Below are 23,781 nucleotides of genomic sequence, written 5' to 3'. Positions count from 1 at the left end.
CTAATGATTCTGATTTTGAACCAGATGAGGGAATTTTTATTCCTGTTCCTTCAAGCAAGACATTCATATCAAAGAATGGTGAAATACATTGGTCTTCATCCCCAAATATGCGTCAGAAAAAACAGTCTGCAGAAAACATAATAAAGACAGTGCCAGGGCCCACTAGGATGGCAGTGACTCATGTGACCATGTCAATTCAAGTCAAGTAACCCTAACCCTAACCCTAACCCTAACCCTAACCTTAACCCTAACCCTAACCCTACCCTAACCCTAACCCTAACCCACCACTCCCACCAGCAGGAGTCCGTTTGAAACGGTCGGTTCTTGCTCTGACCCCGTCTGTGTTCACAGGAGAACCTTCAATCTGCACAAGTGTTGACGTCTCCCAGCAGTTTGGCACAATGGGATCCCCCACACTGGGGAAGGCAGCATCCATCGACAGCCTCCTTAACGAATACATTCATGCTTTTGGTGAGCGTCTTGTTTTTAAAGTCAAAATCACAATTTTCATATAAAAGGCAGCTTTGATCATAAACTCACTCATGCTGTTTTAGAAGGTGGACTCCAGGTTCACTTTGTTTTTATCTTGGGTCTCCCTCACAGATGACAGTGGGGAGCTGCATGTCCACCTGCTCCCCCGCACTCTGCTGCTGATGCATCGCTGGTACGTCCCATCTGCTGAACTGGCCGGAAAGCTCCTGATGATATATCCCACATGGGAGACACATGGAGCAGTGGCCAGAACTTCAGCAGGAAGTGGTTCCTCATGATAATATAATATATTTAAGCTTAGCCTTCAACATTCTGTCAGTAAATGCATTTTCAAATGATCACAAAACCTAAAAAGCATCACAGCACACTTTTTGCTGTTTACTGTGCCCCCAAACAGCTAAGTCCACCACTGTTTGGACATAACCTGCTCTGTCTTTCTTGCTGCACATCAGGTAAATCTATGGACATCTCAGTTTTGGATGAATAATGCCAGTGTAGCCTTAACATTGTTCAGGTGATAAGATATTTTAGGATTCCGATCCAGCACGTTTACTAATATATTCATGGATAATACTACTGTATTTACAATACAGTGTAGAAGTCTGGGGAAAAACCTACAAAACAAATGTACAGTGTTTGCATATCTTACAAAAAAAAGCTATTCGAATTGTTCATGGTGTGGATTATGAGACACATAAAAATGCACTATTTTTAAAGTCAGGTTTATTGAATGTATGGGAACTAGTGAAACTTAAAACAGCACTCATCATGTATAAAGCCAGAAATAATTTATTTCCAATAAACATAAAACTAATGTTCAAGGACAGAGATGGGAGTTACAATTTAAGAAATCAGCTGAACTTCAAAAACCAGTGCCTTCATACTACATAAAGAAAATGCGCTTATTAATTTGTGGTGTGGATTTATGAAACATGTGTGGGAATTATATTATAATTAAAAGTATATTATTGTGGGAATTATAATTAAAAGTATATTAATGTTTTAGATGTGAGTCAAGCAAATATGAGACAGGTGTATGATAACTTGTGACTTCAAGTGAAGGGTGACAAAGGTTAGAATGTGAACCTGGAGGCTGTGCAGGATGTGGTTAAGAGAGCTTTAGACAAAGGTCAAAAGAGAAAGGTGAGTTAACCTGGAGGCTTTGTTGAAAAATAACTGAGCAGGATGTAAGTTATGCATATATTATGTGTGGATCAATAAAAAGAGCCGACCGGCAAAGGGCAGGCAGAGTTTTAGCACAGTCTGTGTGAGGAGCAGATGTGAACAGCTGTGCTGGAATTCTCCCTTTGCAAAGGCGAACCCAAGTTTCAGGGTGCGAAGTCTTATTATTATAACCTTCAATCATAAGATCCTTCTGACTCCGAATCAGAACCCGGGGAAGTCAATTTGGACTTCAACACATGTATTCAAAAAAAGCTACAAGATGTTACAAGGCCAGAAATGATCAATAAAAACTGGAAATAACTAAAAAGAAATATGCACATCGTCGGGTGTAGTCAAAAAGGAGTAGGATCATTCAAGATTTTTCTTCTACCCACTACTTTTCAAGCACACTGTCTTGTTTTATCTGTCTATTTTAACTTTTGTGTTTATTTTCATTCGTGTTTGAAATAAAGATATTGTATTGAATTGAAACCTCTGGGTAGTTAAACATTAATGTCCCTAATTAAAATAAAGAAAACCTTTAAAAAAGTAGACTTTTAGGCACTTCACAAATTCTCAATTAGTTTTGTTTATTTGGCACCAAAAATTGTCTAAATGATTTATTTAAACTAATACAGAAATGTGTGTTTTTAAAACAAGTACCGTAATTTCCGGACTACAAGCCGCTACTTTTTTCCTGCGCTTACAGTCCTGCGGCTTATTCAATGACGCGGCTGATTATTGGATTTTATTGGCGGCCGCCGTGTACGTATTTTTGGACACAGTGAATGGTTTGAATTCTCTAACATCAAACACAAGTCATTTGTTTTTCAACACACCTCTAAGCAGCCAAACAGCATGGACTTGACTTCAGGTCTTAGACACTTCAGTCATGGTTCAACAAAACGAAACACGCATGTCCAGCCGCATCCCAGAATCCTTTGGTGCCATTAGACCCAACGTGCACGTGATCGCCGCTACAATATGATGAAGCTTTCAAGTTAAAAGCAATCGTTAAAAGCAGCGTGAAAAAAATCACCAACGGGTTTGGAAAAGCCGGTCAGCTGCGTGACGGAGAGAACAGCGCATGCTCAGGAGTGCATTTACCTCTGAGTCATAGTGACTCGGCTGGCTGCACGTAAATATGTGGCAATAATATCAGCCTTTATTTTGTCGGGACACGACTGGAAACACAAATTGACGTGGTCGTGTTAACGGTTTCTAAGGACTGAGCAGAGATTTGCATTGAAACGCTCACAGCCTCCGTGTGAGCTGGAGACTGCGTGTCGTGTGAGCTGCGGGGCCGATGGCAGTCTGAAGGCTCCCACACGTAACAACGCATCCGCCCCTCATACACAAAACGTACAGTATTAAGTCCGATTGCTCTGCACAGACACGATTTGCTCCGTCCACCGGCGCAATGGGGACGAAGCGCTCCTCCCTGTAGCCGCGCTGGCCAGAGCTTTCGGAGTAGATAGGAAGGGGAAACAAGGAGCGCGCGGGAGTGTGGAGCGCAGAGGCGTCGAGCCATTCTGCAGGCTGCAGCCAGGGCTTACTCGAGGCGTCCGCGGAGCAAGTGTTTGTTGTGGAAGGAAACTTCTGACCCACGCGCCGCGAGGAGGCGCGCGTATCGCGCTGAGGCGCGCGCTTTTCAGTCGTCGCTGCTTTATTTTACTAGCGTGTTTTTTAACCAGCCCTGTTACTCCCATAACGCTGCCGCGACACAAGCGGAAGGAGAGCTTTACCCGTTCACCCCTCCATGCACTGCTGCTCATTCTTAAACACGTACAACAGAATGGCGAGCCGGGCGTTGGCCCCGCCTTTAGCCCCTAAGACTCATGGGAAATGGGGGATCGGGGATGTAAATTTCCTCATCATAACTGAGGGATGTAATGTTGATTATATGGTTACTGTTTGTAATTTTATGTGTGATACATAGATTGTCAATAAGTTAAAAAAAAATAATAAAAATAAAAACCATAACTGAGGAACTTGTGAACAGAATAGAGGTGCATACTGTTTGGCAGATGCAGATAAACCCAAAGACATGAGCTTGAGGCAAAAATGACTCCACCCACTGTGTGCTAATAAATCACACTTACACTCTGAGTCAGGAAGTGATCCGTCAGGATGACAATGTTGCCTAATTCCTGCGGCTTGTACCCCGATGCGGCTTGTGTATGTATAAAAGTAGTTAAACACGTGAAAATGGGTGGGTGCGGCTAATAATCGGGTGCGCTTTGTAGTCCGGAATTTACGGTACTTCACTATTTAAATACTTTTAACATATATGTTACATTTAAACTAAACAAGAAATATAAAAACATAATCACTTACGGAAGTTAATTTATACAGTTTTCCAAGTTGTCAAAGTAATTCTAAGATATAATTTATAAACCAAAGCCCAGAAAAAAAGCAAAACAATTATTGAAATCAATAGCATCCTTAAGTAGTTTAAAAAATGTTTTTAAATTCAGATTAATTTTAGTGCATTGAGGAATGTAAGCCAAAAACACATCATTTCTGACGACAATGATGTCACGGTGCAACTTCCACTTAGAGTAAAGTTTGAATATAAGGAGTATAAGGAGTATCTATACATGTATTACAGTATATTGATGCAGTTGCGTACTTTGTTCACTTCTCTGTTTTGGTTCTACTTTTCCAGTCCTCATAGGGCAGGGGTGGGCAAACTACGACCCGCGGGCTGGATCCGGCCCGCTTCCATGTTTGGTCCGGCCCACTGAACAATATCAGAGACACGTGTTTTTTTTTTAATCTGGCCACACGATCAAGCATGGAAGGTGAAATTTGATTTCACTCTTCTGCAGTCTGTACTCCAACCTGAAACCCTCTAAAATCCCTGTCAATTAGAACAGAAGACAGTCTTCCCTTTCTATGTCGCAGTTCCTCTTTCCCGGTTTAGCTCATTCTTTTAGAGCGATTATGATGCTTTGTTTAAACAGCGCTCCCTGTTCTGTCTCCTGATTGGCTGGAGACCTTGTCAATCAATCTCCTCTGTGCCGTGGCTCTTCAGATCTGCAGAAATCTGTGATTGATTGGATATTTGTTTTCATTCTAAGATTCTGGACTTAATTTCTATGAAGGTTTGAGAATTTAAACAAGACAAAAGGGTGAAAATGTTGTTTTTTGTCTGAGAAAAGTGTATTTAGGGAGTGAGGAGTTTTACTGCCATAAACGTATCATACTCCATGGATTTCACCAATCACAGTTATTTTTAGAACGTAACTCCTGCAATAAACGAGGGAACTCTGTTCCGGTGAAAAGGTAACGCAGAAATATGTGTATCTGCCTTAGAAATGTGCTCTTTATTATTATTATTATTACTGGACGAGAAACAGACGCGCAGGACACAGCGCAGCGCAAAACGTGAAACCTGTGATGATGAGCTCAAAGTCTCAGCGGAATTTATGACGGGGGAGGATCGACTGCTTATTGTATTATTTATTTATTTTTTATTTTTTTATGTATCAGTATATGTTTCCTGAATTTCTGTCTTTGAAAATCATAGAGTGCTATTTGGTAATTGTTTTATTTCATGAATAATGTTATTTATTTTATTGAAAGGATCATGAATGAATGAGACTTTATTCATACAGCACTTTACAACTCCTTTAAGGTACCAAAGGGCTTCACAATAAAAAAGAAAACGAACGTTTTAAACTAAAAACTCTAGAATATTCTGTTTTAGAATATAATTTTCAATCCAAATGTATAGATCTACATTCCATGTTATATCTTTCTCACTCCACGCATCTGTTTGTGGTCCGGCCCTTCTATCAAATTTTAGAACCCAATGTGGCCCCCAAGTTAAAATAATTGCCCACCCCTGTCACAGGAAATTGCAGCTGTTTTAAACATGAACAACATGTGATTTTTTTGAAGTGTTTGAGTTTGTCAGTTTGTTTGAAAGTCCTTAACCTAAAGCTACGTACCGTGACTGCAAAGGAGAGGACCACCAGTCAACCAGGCTCAGGATCTGCTATCTAATGAGGTAAGACACATTTTACACATTCTTCCATCTCTCATCCAACAGATTTTACTGTCATATTTTCTTAATGTCCTCATACTTTGTTAAACAATGCACTATTCTCTAACTACAGAGTTTATGGCTCTTGTCTTTTTGGTAGAACTCATGTAAAGGGGTAAATCTGTTACATCTTCAGGTACTGGATCGTGACATTCCCGGCAGAATTCAACCTGGATTTGGGCCTGATCAGGATCACAGAGGAGTTCAGGGATGTGGCGGCCCGGCTCGGCTGTGAGAAGCACTTCGAGCTCATCGACATCTCCACCATGTATGCTGTGCACACTGAAAACAACCAAGAAGAAGCTGCCACGATCACTTTTAAGAAGGAGCAGTGTGGTCATAATTGTGTTAAAAATGTTTGAATTAATTAATTTTTCCCTCCCTTCGATTTACATCTTGGAATTCAAACTAATATACTGTAGAACATAACATTTTAAATATTAAATACAAAAAATCATAAACAAGAACAAATCTAATTAATGCTTTCTTTTTAAAAAATGTGTCTAAAAATAAGTTATCTTACCCAATTTGGTATATATGAAAATAAAGTGTACAAAGAGAAAAGGGGATAACTTTCTCCAGTAATAATTGCATTATGACTGTTAAGAAAAAAGCTCCGTCATGGTTCTGATCTGAGTATGTTCATCTTATGTGTCCTTAGATGTTCTAAAAACTGCTGTGTTTTCTTTTGGATTTGTATCCACAATTCATAGCTGCTGAACCCACAACATTTCCTAAATTCTCCCTCCTGCAGTCCGTCACACGACTGGATGCGGAAGCTGACCCAAAGGAAGAAGCAGACCAAGAAAGGCAAGGCCTCCCTGTTGTTTGATCACTTGGAGCCTATGGAGCTGGCTGAGCATCTCACCTTCCTGGAGTTTAAGTCCATCCGAAGAATATCTGTATTTTCTCTTTAACGCATTTATAAAAAAGTTTCAAAAAATTCCTGAATAAAATGTGAGTTTGGGTAAAAATGTAAAACGCCATGTATATATATCTATATCTCATGTTCCAAAGCTCTGCTGACACCATAAAAACCTTCATGGTGTCAGTTTATCACCTGATAAGTGGCGGTTCAGCATTTCTGATGTGCGTCACAGTCAGTGATGAGGTTTACAGATGCTTTTCTCTTTAAATTATGCATACATGGATTAATACATGGATGCATACATTTAAACTACAAATCAAAAATCCAATTAACCAAAAAACCACAAACAAATAAACAAGAAAGTAAGTTATTATTATTAACCTTAATTTAACCAGAATATACTTCAATTGAATTGCAGTTTTTGGTTTAACCGTGTAAGATTTTCTAAAGAGGCCCTAAATAAAACCTTTTTGCACACAGATGGAGACTTGAAATGTTTTGATTTATCTTGATTTTTGCCTCCTGGAAATTACTGTCAATTATAAAAGAGCAGATCTTTTTATTATCTTCAAGTACACTTAATGTTTGTTATGATCCCTTAGTAAAGGTTGTCATTTTATGTGTACTACAAGTATGCCTAGTCTATACTAAAAGTGAGGCAGTAAACTATAAATTTACTTTTTAAATACTATCTATTTACTTTAAACATGAATTCAAAGCAAAGGAATAACAGCCCCCCTCCCCAAAAAAAAAAAAAAACAACAACCCTGAAACCACAAAACCAGGTGTTAACATAAGTGTTGACAATGTCACTGGCCCGGTCCTTACATTGACGTGTTATCCCTACCATGACAAAGGTGGATAACGGTGGAAAGATTTCATGTAATCCATGGACACCAGTGAAGATCACAAATCATTGAAGAAAAAAGGTTCAGAGCACTGTCTAGTGGGTCTAGATGACCCAACTCCCAACGTTAAAGTGCCTAGGATAGCACAAGGGTTAGAACAGCCGAAATGTATTGTTTTTGTATTCTAAAGAACCTTCCAGAACTTTGATGATGTTTTCACTTGTTTTTTTATGAAAAAAATATGTATATCAATGGGTAACTACTTTAAAAGTCTGTATGTTTTAATAAATAAAGAAAGAAATCACACAACAAAAATGTTGGTAGAATACATCTCTGGTTAAAGCTCAGAGTAGAAAGAAAACAGTTTAAAGTAATGCTAATGGCCACAAGATGGAGATATTGCATCATTTCATAGAGAATGACTGAGGAACAAAGAAACCTTAACCCTTGTGCTATCCCATGGGGTCAAGATGAACATTGACGTGTTATTCCTACCATGACAAAGGTGGATAAAGGTGGAAAGATTTCATGTAATCCATGGACATCAGTGAAGATCACAAATCATTGAAGAAAAAAGTTCAGTGCACTGTCTTGTGCACATGACCTAACTCCCAATGTTAAAGTGCCTTGGATAGCACAAGGGCTAATTAGTCAAAATGAAAATGAGCAAAACAAAAATGCATTTTATAATAACAAATGAATAAATATCTAAAATACTAAAATAAGAGAAAACATCGACTAAATTCTTCTAAAAGATTTTTTGGGCAAAAACCTAGTTTAGATACAGGTGAGATGATAAATAAGTTATAATAGCTCTTTAGTCTTTAATAAATTACTTAATGAATGCTGATTTTCTATTACCCTATAGATAAAAAAAATAAGCTACCAAGGATACTGTAGAAATATTCATGAAGATCCTTATGTTCTTAGAATGGGAGACTGAAGTATGTTTACCCTTGTGCTATCCTAGGCACTTTAACATTGGGAGTTGGGTCATTTAGACCCACTAGACAGTGCTCTGAACCTTTTTTCTTCAATGATTTGTTATCTTCACTGGTGTCCATGGATTACATGAAATCTTTCCACCTTTATCCACCTTTGTCATGGTAGGGAGAACACGTCAATGTAAGGGTGGGGTCATCTAAGATAGCACAAGGGTTAAGAATGTAACTAAAACTTCAGGATTTATGTTTACACAAACAAATCCAGATTCTGATTTCTCTTACATCAGTTCCCCATTGACTTTGCCACCAAACCCCGTCCCGTTTAAAAATGTTTGTCCTTTCCTGTCCCAGATCTGGAGTGAGATGACCGAGCTGGTCTCTTCCAGCAACAACTACTCCTGCTACAGAAAGGCCTTCAACGAATGCCGTGGCTTCAAAATCCCCATTCTGGGCGTGCACCTCAAGGACCTGATTGCAGTGCATGTGGTCTTTCCTGACTGGGTGGGCGACAGCAACAAGATCAACCTTGTGAAGATGCATCAGTTTTACATGACCTTCAACGAGCTGGTGTCACTCCAGGGCGCGGTGGCCCATGTGGAGCCCAACATGGACCTCATCCACCTGCTGACTGTGAGAGATGATGTCACTCCTATCTTTATTTAGACTATTGGAGGCTTTTAGGGACCGTTTTGAAAGGTCTAATTCCACCAGAAATTGCTAGAATTGTTTGTTTCAGATTTTCACAAGAACTAATGTGACATCATTCAGCTATTTTGTTGAAATTCACTTCAAACATCAAAAGTCACACTCAACTCAAAGCAATGTGCTGCAGTAAGCCAAAAATGCAGTTTTTCTTGATGAAACAAGGTGGATGCTGGGAAATATTTCTTCTCTTTTGTTTCTTTGTTGATGTTTCTGGCTACACTAAAGCAAAAGATGCAATGACCCGCCCCAACGCATAGTGTGGGTTTAACATATACTTGTAAAATTTTTCTGATGGTTAAGGACATGCATTAAGAAAATTAATGCATGTCCTTGGAGAATGACTTTATTATCAAAATGTGAAGGACAATTGAATTAAATGGTGACCTAACTAAAAAAGATTGTGATTTCTTTTATCACAAAACAAACAGTCTGGACAGTCAAAGTTAGAAAAAGTCAGTGAAAAAACATTAAACTGATTTAAATTCTGCTCCATGAGCCAATGGTAGCAGGGAGATAGAACAGGTGGAAAGTGTTAAATACCTTGGTGTCTATGTAGACCTCTTAAACTGGAATTTACATGTGGATTACCTACGCTAGCTGTCTCAGAGACTCTACCTTTTCAGAAGACTCTGACTGTTGGGTGTAACTAATATCATGGCGTGTTATTATTAATACTGTGCTTGACTCGCTTGTAAGATAAAGCATGTTTACCTGGTTAGGGGTACTAACAGTAAAACACAAAACTAGAAAAAAATAGAAAGTGTTGTAAAAAAAGTCTAAACATTGGTAAGAAAGATTATTCTTCTCTACAAGAGGGTAAATGAGACCTGTTTTAGGGGACAGGCAAAATGAATCCTAAACATACCCTCCCATCCATTGAACAGCGAATATGAGCTTTTACCATCAGTGCAGTGTTACCGAGCAATGAGAAACAAAAACCACAGGTAAAAACTATCATTTATTCCAACATCTGTTGCTGCACGGTGGCACAGTGGTTAGCGCTCACAGCAAGAAGGCCACTGGTTCAAGTCCCAGCTGGGGGACCTGAAAACAGAACATCAACAGGGGACCTTTCTGTGTTGAGTCTGCATGTTCTCCTTGTGCATGAGTGGGTTTTCCTCCCACCGTCCAAAAACCTACTTCATAGATTACTGTAAATAGTCCCTAGGTGTGAATGTGAGAGTGTATGATTGTGGCCCTGTGACAGACTAGCGACCTGTCCGAGATGTCCCCTGCCTATCCTGCCCACAAGTGGTCGGGATAGGCTCCAGCAGCCCTGTGACCCCGAATAGGAACAAACAGATTAGAAGATGAATGAATGAATGTGCGAATGTGCTTATCCAGCCAATGGCACTGTAAGTATAAGGCAAATGCCCTCCGGGACAATCAAGCATATATTTGATAAATATATAAATATAATGTATAAACATATAAATACATAAATATAAATCTTTGATTTGATTTGGCTAAAAAGGCTTGAAAATTAAAAACAGGCGGTAAAAATGTGTTTGCAGAATCACGGCTGAAACAAACTGTAAACTCATTGCATTCCACACAACTTTCATTTATTGTTTGAAACAAATGTCTGTGACTTTTACTTAACAGAGTAAATATGTTTTGTTTCTCAGCTTTCTTTAGATCGTTATTACGCAGAGGATAAGATTTATGAACTATCGCTGCTTCGGGAACCACGCAACCCTAAATCCCAGGTAAGTTTTGGGTAACGGACACAATCCTGATCACATAAAATTGAAAATCATTTGATATTTAAAATATTCTAAAAAGAAATCTGATTTCTGGTTAATGTTAGCTTTTTAGCAAACATTTCTGGTTAGAATAATTGTCTAACAGCAAGACAGCTTAAATCCTGGCTTCACATGTTATCTTCGTGCATGTGTGGCTTTTCTTTGGCTTCCTCATGCTTTTTATAGTTATTTTTGTGACACAGCTGAGAACCAAATCTTGTGGTCGTCTCTGCCTGGCTTTAAAGTAGACTGGTGAAGGTGTCTTTGCCCTACGATTGCTGCCAAGAGGCTCCAGTAACCTGCACGACCAAAAGCAAAATGCGTTGTAGATTACAAGTGGATGAAATTATTCTGAACTGTATGTTTGCAGCTGGTCCAAAAATTGTTGGGATGGGAGCAAAAATGGGTAAAAAAGCAAGACCTTTCGATACCAGGGAGCTCAAGGAACATCTACATTACCGAAATAAATTAGCTGGCACCAGGTCTTAAGCAAGTGTAAAAGCAGGACTCAGTCATTTACCACTGTCTCATGCAAACCCCTTATATCCTGTTTTGATGCATCATTCTGGCAAATGCAGTTGTTATGGTGCATGGGGCTCATCAGTTGTTCTTTTTGCACTTGTGTTTGTCAGCCTACATCACCAACGACCCCTACCAAGCCTTCGGCCCCCCTGGACTGGGCCTCTGGTGTCACGACCAAACCAGACCCCTCTGTGATCAACAAGCACATCTGGAAGGTCGTGCATGTGAGAAATGCTTGAGGTGTACTTTTCAAATCAAGGGCAGACGTTTCGTGTCATTATTTCTTTTGTTCCTCTTTTTTTTTTATACAGTCTGTAACAGGAACTACGACCATGACCACGATGGTTCCATTTCTCAAGAGGACTTTGAGAACATCGCTGCAAACTTCCCATTTCTGGACTCTTTCTGTGTTTTGGACAAAGATCAGTAAGTGTGGGTCCCCTCTCTGAAAAACCTTTTCAACCAGCTCCCCTGTGAAGACAGCTTCACATGTTTGGCAGCTCTTAAAGACAGATGCAGTTAAAAGAGCTTCACAGAGGCGGCAACAAAACAACAAAACTTAGAAATAAACATGGCCGAATCAAAACAAAACAATCAATGAAATCACAACACAATTTTCATTTGAAAATGTTATTAATGTGATAAATATTTCACCAAAGTGCTTTACAGTCACTGCTGAATGCTCATGCCAATCTATAACCACCAGGAGCAAAGTGGGGTTTATTCTTTTGACCAAGGAGTATTTGACACATGAGCAAGGCAGGGATTGAACCTGCATTATTCCAATGAGGGATCAACTGCTCTACCTCTGCACCACAAAAAATTCAGTATTTCTGGCATGGGTGGCTCAAGGATTTTTTTTTGCAGTAGCTTAGGGGTTACTAAGTGACTGTAAGAAGTTGCTAATTCATTTTTGCGTAAAATTACACGTCCAAGAATAAAACTAACAGGAATGCATATTCATCCAATGTTAATTAATACCAGATTTACATTTTTGTCTTGTCAATAGATTGCACTTTTAAAATGTGTTAACTATCATAGTCTGAGAAAAGAGAAAGAAATGTTCAAGTGTGGTAGGAAAATAAACATTTATTTTAAAAGAGCTGTTGAGATTCTATATTAGTACCTGCATTAATCGCTTCTCCTTTGCTGTGCAGCAGATTTGCTGCTTGAGCAGAAAAAACAGCATTTCTGAGAATGGAGCCAAAGCAGTCTCAGAGAACTTTCCACAAAGATTTGCATCAATATGATATAGGTTCCTGTTGTTGCTTTTTCTTTAGATGATGACGATGTGTTCGAGTTCCCGGCTGTCCCCCCTACAGGTCCAGCTTTGGACACCCCGTCCCAACCGTCTATCACCCTGATGACCGGCTCAGCTCAGAGAATTTCTGTGCGCCTGCAGAGGGCCACCATCACCCAGGCCACCCAGACCGAGCCTCTGTGGCCTGAGCTCAGCTGGGGGGGCACAGAGAACGGCTCGCACACTTTTCCTAAAATGAAATACAGAACTCACAGAAAAGCATCTAAAAGTAAAGGGTTAGCCTGCTGGGAAAAGCTGAAAGTACAGCACTGACCCGTTTCCTCTGAATGCAAATCAGAGCCCACCCAGAATGGGGCGCCACACCTAAGGAAGGTAACCAAACAGCACCACTGCTACAACCAGATTCTCTAAAAACCCACTCCAATAGAAATTGTGTTTTTGGTTTTTTAACATGTTCTTGTGGCATTTTGTTGGTGATGGAGAAAGAAAATTAAGCTTAAAATTGAGTTTTTTTAATTCAAATCATTGTGGAACAGATGTGTGCTGTTTGAAAAAGAGCTTATTTGTGATGTAGAGTATACGCTGGGCAGCCACAAGCTCCCTGCTCCTCTCCACTCTGCAACGGGGAGGAGAAGGGGGAGTGGGGGTGCTCTGCGGTAACGACCCAGAGCCAAAATTCTAATGAACCACTGCTGCTCTGCAGAAACTATGTCCTAATGCATTGATAATCTTGAGATTTCATTTGACCTTGCACAACTTCAAGACACCCTGTGCCAGATGCAGCAAAGCAGCCCCCAAACAGAACTGAGCCTCCTCCATGTTTCACGGTAGGGACAGTGTTCTTTTCGTTGTATGCTTCATTTTTGAGTCTACAAACATAGAGCTAATGTGCCTTACCAAGAAGCTCCAGTGTTTTCTCATCTGTCCAATAGACATTTTCCCAGAATGCATTTTTGCAAATTCCAGTCTGGCTTTTTTATGATTTCCTTTCAACAGTGGTCTCCTCCTTGGTCGTCTACCATGAAGGCAACTCTGGCTCAAACAACCACGAATGGTGCGATCTGACACTGATGTACCTTGATCTAGGAGTTCCTCTTTAATGTCTTTGGATTTTGTTCTGGGCTCTTTGGATACAGTTCCAACTATCCGTCTCCTCAATTTTTCATCAATTTTCCTCTTCCGGCCACGTCCGGGGAGGTTGGCTACTGTCGCGTGGGTCAGTAGAATTATTATTCTGAATAATATGTGCCACTGTCGTCACCGGAACGTCAAGCTGCTTAGAGATGGTTTTATAGCCTTTACCTTTACGATGTTTGTGTATAATTTTGTTTCTAATGTCCTGGGACAGTTCTCTCCTTCGCTTGCTGTTGTCCATGTTCAGTGTGGTTCACACCTTTTCACCAAACAGCAACGTGACTATTTGTCTCCCTTTAAATAGGCATACTTTTTTGGTTTTGATAACAGCTGTGATGTCAATTAAAGGACATACCTGAGTTCATCATGACCCCCTGGGCAATTAGTTCTGTCTTTTATGGCAGTACCATCATTTTTGTCCAGCCCTATTTCATTAGTTTGTCTTTTTAAATAATTTTAATATATTGTTACTTTTGAACGTTTCAAGTCATTTCAGTGAGCATTGTGGACTTTCTTTCTTTAACTGAGGGGTACCAACTGTTTTGTCCACCACTGTATTGCCACAAGTTTCATCCTGGGTCCTATCTCCACGCGAGAAGACAGTGTTTCATCAAAGAACCAACGCCTCCAGCCACGCCACGACTCCATGCAAAAACAAGATTCCACTTGAGTCTCGACTCCTCTCCACGCCTCGACTCACTATCCACGCCACGCCACTGCTCACAGTCATTTCACCAGGATCACCAAGCCATCGGACATTCATCATCTATGTTCACCCACTGGTCCTCATCCAGAACAATAAATCAGTTAATTATTCTTACCATTCTCCTGTGGTCCTTCTGGGTTCCAGCATCTGGGTCGGCTCAGCCCAGCTGATTGTGACAATCATATTTCTAATTTTAAGATAAAGACATTTTAGACAATGTTCAAACATAAAGAAAAAATCATAAAGTGCTTCTTCTAAAGGTGAACCCTTGCTGCATTTCTTTTTAAAATCTACAAATACATGTCTTTTAAATATGAAAATGGCTTCATTTTGAGTCTTATGAACACAGACATACTGTTACTGTTCATCTGAGCGCTCCATTTGGGTTTGGATGCTTCATGTACCATCACATTGTATGGAGCAGAATGAAGAGGTCCATCTCTGTCTGTTACAGTTAACAGCACAGGAGCTGAGGCATCCCTGCAAACCTAGAAAAGAAAAGTCCTTTAGGTTCCAGTTTGGGATCATCATCTGACTGTTTAGTTTCTGCCTTATGCCTCCACTTTATGCTACTTTCAGCAATAAACTAGAGTTTCCAAATTTAAAAACTCCAATATAAAAGTAAACAGCATTTGCACATTTTTTCTTTATAGTAATTCCTTTCCAAACTAGCATAAAGAGTGCTGCAACATCTCTGAGTGATGATCCTGTTTTTGTAAATCTTCAGAATGGGCTTGGAAACATACTTTCATTTCCAATGAAAAGTCCATGTAAAAGTGCACATACGTGTGCTTCAGACTTTTGCATTTAAATCCTCACACTCACGTTATTACGTCCGTTTGCTGGCTCTTCAAACTAAACATGCAGCAATTGACCTCGCACTGAAAGTTGAGCCAGTTGAACTTTGACTAATCAGGGAGTGTAATTTGGTGGTGATAAATGGGTATCAGCCTTATACAAGTGCACGCACTTTGAAAAAGGATCATAAACGATAAAAATTAATAATTGCGTTTTGTGCCCGGTCAGAATAACACGACACCAAGTATTTCACATATGTAGTGCGTTCGAAAATAATATGCAAATTATATTTAAGTGTAAAAAAGATGAAGTTCTAGGATTTTCAATTAAACCCATGGATAAGATGGTGTCTGTGATCTTTGGATCACTGAAATCAATCTCAGACACATGTGATAATTAGTTTGCCAAGTGAGTCAATTAAAGGAAAAGGAGTTTCATAATATTAAGCAGACCGACATTTTCAAGCAGTATGGGAACAAAGTAAAAAAGGATCTCTGCTTCTGAAAAGTGTGAAACAGGTAAATGCCTTGGACAAGGTATGAAAACCTTGGATATTACCTGAAAACATAAGGGTGATCATCGTAGTATTAGGAGATTTGTGGCTGATTCAGAGGACACACAGGTTTGTGCAGTTAAAGGCAGAATGAGGAAGGAAGTGGTAGGAATCCTCTTCGGCTGGAGATGAGGTGAGCGCACCGAGGACAGTGGAACCAGCTTGAGGCAAGATGTGAGCGCCGTGGACGGCGGACCGGCTTGAGGCGAGACGTGGACGCCGAGGAAAGCGGAACCAGTTTGAGGCGGGACGTGAGTGCCGAGGACGGCGGAGCGGCTTGAGGCAAGATAGAGGCAAGGCGTGGGCGCCGAGGACGGCGGGATCAGCGTGGAGAACAGCGGAGAGCTCAGGATGAGGAAACCAGCGAGACCAGTGGAGCAGGAACCTGACGGCAAATGCAGAGCGAGGTGAGTCAAGAAGCTTAACTTGGAATACAGGAACTAAAAGACGTAAGCACCGGAGTGAGTAAAACGAACTGGGACTGGATACTGAAGAGTGGAGTCCTTAAGAAGGTAGGCAGGAGATGAGATGATGCAGGTCAGCTGGTTCCAATCAGCAGGAGCAGGAGCAGGAGCGCTGCGAAGGGGGAGGAGACTGACCGCAGCAACGTGACAGTACCCCCCCCTCAACGACCGCCTCCAGGCGGTCCGGGATGGCGATCCGGGTGGGCCCGGAAAAAGTCGTCCCGGAGGGAACGGTCCAAAATCATGGAGCGGGAGATCCATGAATGCTCCACCGGACCGTAACCCTCCCAGTCCACCAAATACTGGAAGCGAATGTCCAGGATGCGATCAACGGTGAAGGCAGGAGCGCCGTTGATGACCCGGGCGGGTGGTGGGGAAGCGGACGGCGGGCAAAGTGGACTTTCCTGGAAGGGCTTGATGTTAGAGATATGGAATGAGGGATGTACCTTCAATGCCGCCGGGAGCCGCAGTCTGACGCAGGTAGGATTGATGATTCGGTCAATAGTGTACGGACCGATGTAGCGGGGCTCCAGTTTGTGGGAGGTAGACTGCAGGGATATGTTTTTGGATGAGAGCCAAACATTCTGCCCGGGTTGGTAAACGGGGCCCACTCTCCTGCGCCAGTTGGCCGTCCGACAGTTACTGTCCCGAGAGCGTAGGAGAGCGGCCTTGGCCTGTCGCCAAACTCGTTGGACACGTTGTAGGTGGTGTTGAACAGAGGGTACGGCTAAATCCAAGTCATGAGAGGGAAACAGAAGGGCAGAATATACAAGAGAAGCTTCAAAAGGGGACATACCAGTGGCAGCAGAAGGATGGTTGTTATGGGTGTATTCTATCCAGACGAGAAACTTGGACCAACTGGATGGATTTTGGGCTGTGAGACAACGGAGAGCAGCCTCTAACTCCTGAGTTGCTCGCTCAGCCTGACCATTCGACTGGGGGTGGTAACCAGAGGTCAGACTAATGATGGCACCTAAAGCAGAGCAGAATGACCGTCAGACCTGGGAGACAAACTGGGGACCCCGGTCAGAGACAATGTACTTGGGTATCCCATGGTGTCGGAAGACTTGATGGACTAGGACCTCAGCCATCTCAGAGGCCGTGGGGAGCTTGGGCAGGGGAACAAACTGAACGGCCTTGGAAAACCGATCCACAATGAGTACGGTGGACCCCCAGTGGCAGGAAACTCGGGACGTGTGCCGCCCAGACCAGGACGTCGGAACGGAGAGAGGAAGGAACGTAAAGAGTGTTATCGGGGGGAGGTGGATGGTTAGGTTCCTCGTCTTGGGCCTGCTGGACACGAGTCTCAATGTCCCAAGTGAGATTGCCGATAACGCATGTGGGGGAAATGATGGGAGCTGCCTCCTGTTGGTCATGGGTACTGAATGTACGAGAGAGTGCATCCGGCTTAACATTACGACTACCGGGTCGATAAGTAATAGTGAAGGAGAAGCGATCAAAGAAAAGGCACCAACGGCCCTGACGGGAGTTAAGGCGTTTTGCAGTGTGGAGATAAGCGAGGTTTTTATGGTCGGTCCATACGATAAATGGATGTTCAGAGCCTTCAAGCCAGTGACGCCACTCCTCTAAAGCGAGTTTAATGGCGAGGAGTTCGCGGTTACCGACGTCATAATTTTGTTCTGCGGGGGACAGTTTCCGAGAGAAGAAGGCGCATGGCTTGAGTTTACCGGAGTGTTCTTCGCGTTGGGACAGGACGGCTCCAACCCCAGAGTCTGAGGCATCGACTTCCACGATGAATTGGCGTTGTGGGTCGGGGTATATCAGGATAGGTGCGGTGACGGACATAGTTTTAAGTTTATCAAAAGCAGTTTGAGCTTAGGGGTTCCACAAAAAGGTTGATCAACAGAAGGGAGTCTGGTGAGAGGGGCGGCGAGACTACTGTAGTTCCGTATGAACCTGCAGTAAAAATTGGCGAAACCAAGAAAACGCTGTAACTGTTTACGAGAGCTGGGAGTCTCCCAGTTAGCAACTACGGAGACCTTGGCAGGATCGGGTCGGATGTTGCCAGCTTCGATAATGAAACCAAAGAAGGAGACGGAAGTAACATGAAACTCACATTTCTCGGCTTTAACAAAGAGCTGGTTCTCAAGGAGGCGTTCAAGAACCTGACGTACATGAAAAGTATGGATTTCTGGATTGGGCGAGTAAATGAGAATGTCATCCAGGTAGACAAAAACAAATCTATTTAGAAAGTCGGGAGGACGTCGTTTACGAGATGCTGAAAGATTGCTGGGGCGTTAGTGAGCCCAAAGGGCATCACCAAGTACTCGAAATGCCCCAAGGGTGTCTTGAATGCAGTCTTCCATTCGTCCCCCTCTTTCATGTGAACCAAGTGATACGCGTTCCAGGGGTCTAATTTCGAAAACACGCATGCTTCCTGCATTGAGTCTAAGGCGGAGCTGATGAGGGGCAGAGAGTATTCGTTTTTAACAGTGATCTGATTCAATTCACGGTAATTGATGCAGGGGCGTAATGATTTGTCTTTCTTCTGGACGAAGAAAAATCCGGCTCCCACGGGAGACGAGGAGGGGCGAATGTGACCGGAAGCGAGAGACTCGTGAATGTACTTCTCCATAGCCAGCTTTTCAGGACCGGACAGGTTAAATAACCGGCCCTTGGGAAGGGTGGCACCGTTTAGTAACTCGATGGAGCAGTCGTAGGGGCATTGAGAGGGTAGCGCGCCAGCCTTACATTTACTGAAAACGGCCTTAAGGTCGTGATAACAAGGGGGTACCTTAGGTCGATTACTTATGGAGTGGGATCGAGATCAGGGGAAACTGTGGGAATGGCAGAGCGGAGGCAGTTAGCGAGACAGTGGGAGCTCCAGTTAGTGATGTGGAGATTAACCCAGTCGAACTGAGGATTGTGGCTGCGCAGCCAAGGAAATCCTAAAATGACAGGAGACTGGAAAGATTTAGTGATGTAAAATTGAGCATAGGGCGGCGGAGACGAGCTCCTCGAAAGTGGTAGCTTCGGGCTGTGAACATAGATGATCTTTAATTTGATCACTTAACGACTGGTAGAAAACGCCTTTTAGGGCGATGTTCGGCCAACCAGCCTCTACAGCTAAAATGCGAAAGTCGATCAGATGTTCACTTACGGATCTGTTGCGTTGTTTTAAGCCCATAAGTCGACGAGTAGCTTCCTCAGCTTTGTGGGGTTGGTCGAAGACCAGACAAAACTCCCCAATAAAGCGTTCAAAAGGTTCCTGGAAGATGGGGATAGCTGAGAGATACGCCTGGGCCCATTGGAGGGCTTTACCTCGTAGAGAGTTAACAATGAGGGTAATTTTACAGTGGTCTGCGTGGTAATACCGCGGGGCCTGCTGGAAAATTTGTTGACATTGTAGCAAAAAACCACCACATGAACTCACGTCTCCTAAGAACGGTTCTGGTTGTAAACGAAAGTTCTCCTGAGTCCATGAGGTGGTGGCTTGGTTAGAGCTTCCGGCAGCGGAAGCTGTGGAGATAGGGCTGGCGTTAGCAGTTCGTTGGCTAGTTAGCTCAACCAGAGTTTGGGAGATGCTGTCCAAACGGCGAAAAAGGTCTTGCTGCGCCGTGGCCATCTGGTTGAGCGATTCAGCTTGACGTTCGAAGGCTACGCCTTGTTGGGATACAGCGAGGCGGAGTCCTTCCGGGTCAGCTGGGTCTGAGTAATGGCCAGTTCGTTCTGTCATGGTGACGTCGTAGACGTGACTGACACAGACGCTGAAACCCGGAAGTAACTCGCGATCCGAGAAGTAGTTTTAGAAGAGATTTATTTTTACAGTTTCCTTGTAGGGGGGGGGGGGGGGTAGGAATCCTCTTCGGCTGAATATGAGGCGAACACACCGAAGGCCGGTGGAACCAGCATGAGGCAAGATGTGAGCGCCGTGGACAGCGGAGCGGCTTGAGGCAAGACGTGGGCCCTGAGGACGGCGGGATCAGCGTGGAGAACAGCGGAGAGCTCAGGATGAGGAAACCAGCGAGACCAGTGGAGCAGGAACCTGAAGGCAAATGCAGAGCGAGGTGAGTCAAGAAGCTTAACTTGGAATACAAGAACTAAAAGACCAGACGTAAGCACCAGAGTGAGTAAAACGAACCAGCACTGGATACTGAAGAGTGAAGTCCTTAAGAAGGTAGGCAGGAGATGAGGTGATGCAGGTCAGCTGGTTCCAATCAGCAGTCTGGGTTGTGGCGATGCTCCCATCGCCAAGCTGGCTCCTGGTATGAAGATATTCCCAAATACTGTTTCCTCACAGCAGAGCCAAGCCTTACTTGTTTGTTTATTTCTTTATTAATTTCTTTTTTTATTGTTACAGTTTCATAGTCATTATTCATTCTACGTGGGGGCCATGGGTCATATGTTTTAACAGAGGGGAGTGGGAAGGGTGAAGGGTGGGTTGGGTTTTTACTGTAATATTGTGTGTTTTCTGTTTTTAATGTTAAAGCGTTTCGAGCAGCACAAATGCATGAGAAGCGCTATTTTTATAAAGTAAATATAAACAGTGGATATAAATATAAATAAAGTCCTCACAAGTCAAAAATAAAAATACATAAAGTGGTTGTGGTGGCTTCATGTTGTTTCTATAATGTCATATTTCCTGTTTTGAAGGTTGAAACCCAACAACAATCTGCTTCATCTGTGTTTGTGTTGCAGACTGTGGTGTGAACTGTCATAATCAATGCCGGGAGCTGCTGGTTCTGGCCTGCAGGAAACTGATTCGCTCCGGATCCATGAGCAGCGTCTCCCCGGCCAGACTGAGTCACAGCTCGCTGCCCAGCAGCCCCTCACTGCCCACATGTAAAGGTCATCTTCACTTCCTGATCACGTGTGGTCTGCACAAACCTTTTATGCCTGAGGCGCAATTAAACTGCCTTCAACTTTTTGTAATTTGGGTCATTAAAAGAATGTGATTTACTCATTAAGTGAGTTATAGATTTTAAAGTGCCAAAATGTCTTTATGAACTTTTTTTTACAGGATATTAAACATATATGTTTGCTGTAATCTCATGCAACATTTATTTTTGACTTCTGCTTCATTCAGATAGATCTCAAACTTGTGGCTTATGCACATTTATCTTTAGCCATTTCCCCTTTCAAAAGACATTTAAAAACAGGCATCAGAGGAAGCTGATGAAGATAATCTGAGAATGGAGCCAAAGCAGTCTCATAGAACTCTCCACAAAGATCAGCATCAATATGATATAAGTTCCTGTTGTTACTTATTCTTTAGATGATGACGATGTGTTCGAGTTCCCGGCTGTCCCCCCTACAGGTGACAGCTCGTCCCAACCGTCTATCACCCTGATGACCGGCTCAGCTCAGAGAATTTCTGTGCGCCTGCAGAGGGCCACCATCACCCAGGCCACCCAGACCGAGCCTCTGTGGCCTGAGCTCAGCTGGGGGGGCACAGAGAACGGCTCGCACACTTTTCCTAAAATGAAATACAGAACTCACAGAAAAGCATCTAAAAGTAAAGGTTTAGCCTGCTGGGAAAAGCTGAAAGTACAGCACTGACCCGTTTCCTCTGAATGCAAATCAGAGCCCACCCAGAATAGGGCGCCACACCTAAGGAAGGTAACCAAACAGCACCACTGCTGCAACCAGATTCTCTAAAAACCCACTCCAATAGAAATTGTGTTTTTGGTATTTTAACATGTTCTTGTGGCATTTTGTTGGTGATGGAGAAAGAAAATTAAGCTTAAAATTTAGTTTTTTTTATTCAAATCATTGTGAAACAGATGTGTGCTGTTTGAAAAAGAGTTTATTTGTGATGTAGAGTATACGCTGGGCAGCCACAAGCTCCCTGCTCCTCTCCACTCTGCAACGGGGAGGAGAAGGGGGAGTGGGGGTGCTCTGCGGTAACGACCCAGAGCCAAAATTCTAATGAACACTAATGCTCTGCAGAAACTTGGAAAAATGACAGTTTTTTTTTAATTCAATATTATTTTGGCTAAGAACAGCGTACTGGTCATCATAATTAAAGACCAATGATAATGGTTTTACAATGATCAAAAGATGACTGGAGTGGGTCTTTTTCCTGACTTGTTGTGCATTTACAGTTAAAAACCCTGATTTAGTAGCTCTTTTAGTAAGAATGAGTACTTCCAGATTCCAGTTGGCTCATCCGTGCCTGACTGTGTACCTCGTCTCTGGCTCACCTCTACTACTGCTCCTACAACTGGCTGTGGATCCTGTCTCCGGCTCGACTCGCGCCCCTGACTGTCCCCCCAACTCTGGATGAAGCTCGTCTGCTGGACTTTAAATATGTAGTTGTAGAGATTGATAAGTTAATTCTTCTCTATGAGTTCTGGTACATTGCCTGTCCGTCCTGGGGGAGGATCCCTCCTTCATGTGGGAACCCCTGAGGTTTCTTTGTTTTTTCCGGAATCCGTTTTTTTTTGGAGTTTTTCCTTACCGAGAAGGAGGGTCTGAGGGCAAGGATGCCAGTATAGCTTAGTCAGTTTGTTAGTTTAATTTAGTATTTTCCTATTGAACTCTATGTATTCATGATGCTTTTGAGTTTATGTTTCACTTTTCAAATTCCCGATACGAAGCCCATCGAGACGACTGTTGTTGTGAATTTAGGTTATACAAATAAAATTGAATTGAATTGAATTGAGTATGGGAGGATGGATTACAGGCTCAAAAAATGATCTTTTTTCCTTTAAGGACGGCTGACTTGGCTGCATCAAAAGCTGGTTCTGCATGACCGGAACCAGAAAAAGGAGGTTCTTCTCACTTGGGAAGGCTCTAGACTGCTGGAAATCGCCCTTCAGTGACCTCAGGTTACCTAGTAGACATGGAGGACATGCAGCTCGGTGGTAAATGAACGACTGCTGTAAGGCACCCAGATGGACCAGTGCAAAACAAGGACTCCAGTCTTGAGTTTAATGCAACAATCAAACAGGATGCAAATGTGCACGAGGTCCAGCTCAGAGAATTGGCTCCAACAGGACAAAGTTTGGATGAGAGATGAAAGTGGTAAAAAAAAAAGGAACTTGAACAAAAACATTGTTCCAGCAGTCAAATGTGCAAAGTTTATTGTAAATATTTCCATGTTGAGCTGACACAGGGGAAACAGCAGGGACCTGAAAAAAGCCTATCCATCAATAAAAAGTGCAGCCAATGAAAAGGTTTATAGTCAATACCAACACAAAAGTCTTTTATGTTCCACAGATATGAATGCCACCAAGTAGTATCTCTTCAATTCTTGACTGAGTTAACCCAACAAGTTTTTTGTTTTTAGCTGTAATATTTTTTTGTACTCCTGCAACTGTTGCATTTTAAACTGCATGTATGCTTCAAAAGAAGAATATTTAGAGTGGAAGAGTGTCTTTAGCTCATGAATGAACAATTCTGCATTCATTTTTAGCAAAATGTGTCAGGTAATATACAAATTTAGTAAATTGCCAAAATAAACAAATAAATAAGCAAGTTAAAGGTGGTAAAAGGCCATGTTTCTGAGGGGATTCCCATCTGCTGCTTCACCCAGAACTTACTCAGGTTATCTGGGAAATGCA

The 23,781-nt window shown here is 42.4% G+C and overlaps 1 protein-coding gene across 1 annotated transcript; it reads left to right on the top strand.

Annotated features, from left to right (window-relative positions):
* Window positions 1–272: 272 nt before the first annotated feature.
* On the top strand, window positions 273–21,780 carry LOC101172059 (ras guanyl-releasing protein 3-like). Its single transcript, XM_023963496.1, has 13 exons — window positions 273–471; window positions 604–706; window positions 5,609–5,671; window positions 5,844–6,068; window positions 6,462–6,609; window positions 8,719–8,997; window positions 10,701–10,781; window positions 11,450–11,563; window positions 11,762–11,765; window positions 12,620–12,814; window positions 18,239–18,397; window positions 20,915–21,064; window positions 21,492–21,780. The coding sequence occupies exons 1-13, from the start codon at window positions 402–404 to the stop codon at window positions 21,773–21,775; spliced, it is 1,875 nt and encodes a 624-aa protein (XP_023819264.1). The 5' UTR covers window positions 273–401; the 3' UTR covers window positions 21,776–21,780.
* Window positions 21,781–23,781: the final 2,001 nt, after the last annotated feature.

The sequence above is a fragment of the Oryzias latipes genome, chromosome 15, assembly GCF_002234675.1.
Source record: "Oryzias latipes chromosome 15, ASM223467v1".
In the NCBI taxonomy this organism is placed as follows: Eukaryota; Metazoa; Chordata; class Actinopteri; order Beloniformes; family Adrianichthyidae; genus Oryzias; species Oryzias latipes.
The sequence above is the reverse complement of the archived record's forward strand: the minus strand, read 5'-3'. Positions and strand labels throughout refer to the sequence as shown.

Bases quoted from the DNA above. Each gene is read 5' to 3' on its own strand.
- LOC101172059 (XM_023963496.1), top strand. From the start codon at position 402: ATGGGATCCCCCACACTGGGGAAGGCAGCATCCATCGACAGCCTCCTT. The intron at 5,672-5,843 runs GTAAGACACATT...TTACATCTTCAG, and splicing joins AGGATCTGCTATCTAATGAG to GTACTGGATCGTGACATTCC. The intron at 6,069-6,461 runs AATTAATTAATT...TCCCTCCTGCAG, and splicing joins AATTGTGTTAAAAATGTTTG to TCCGTCACACGACTGGATGC.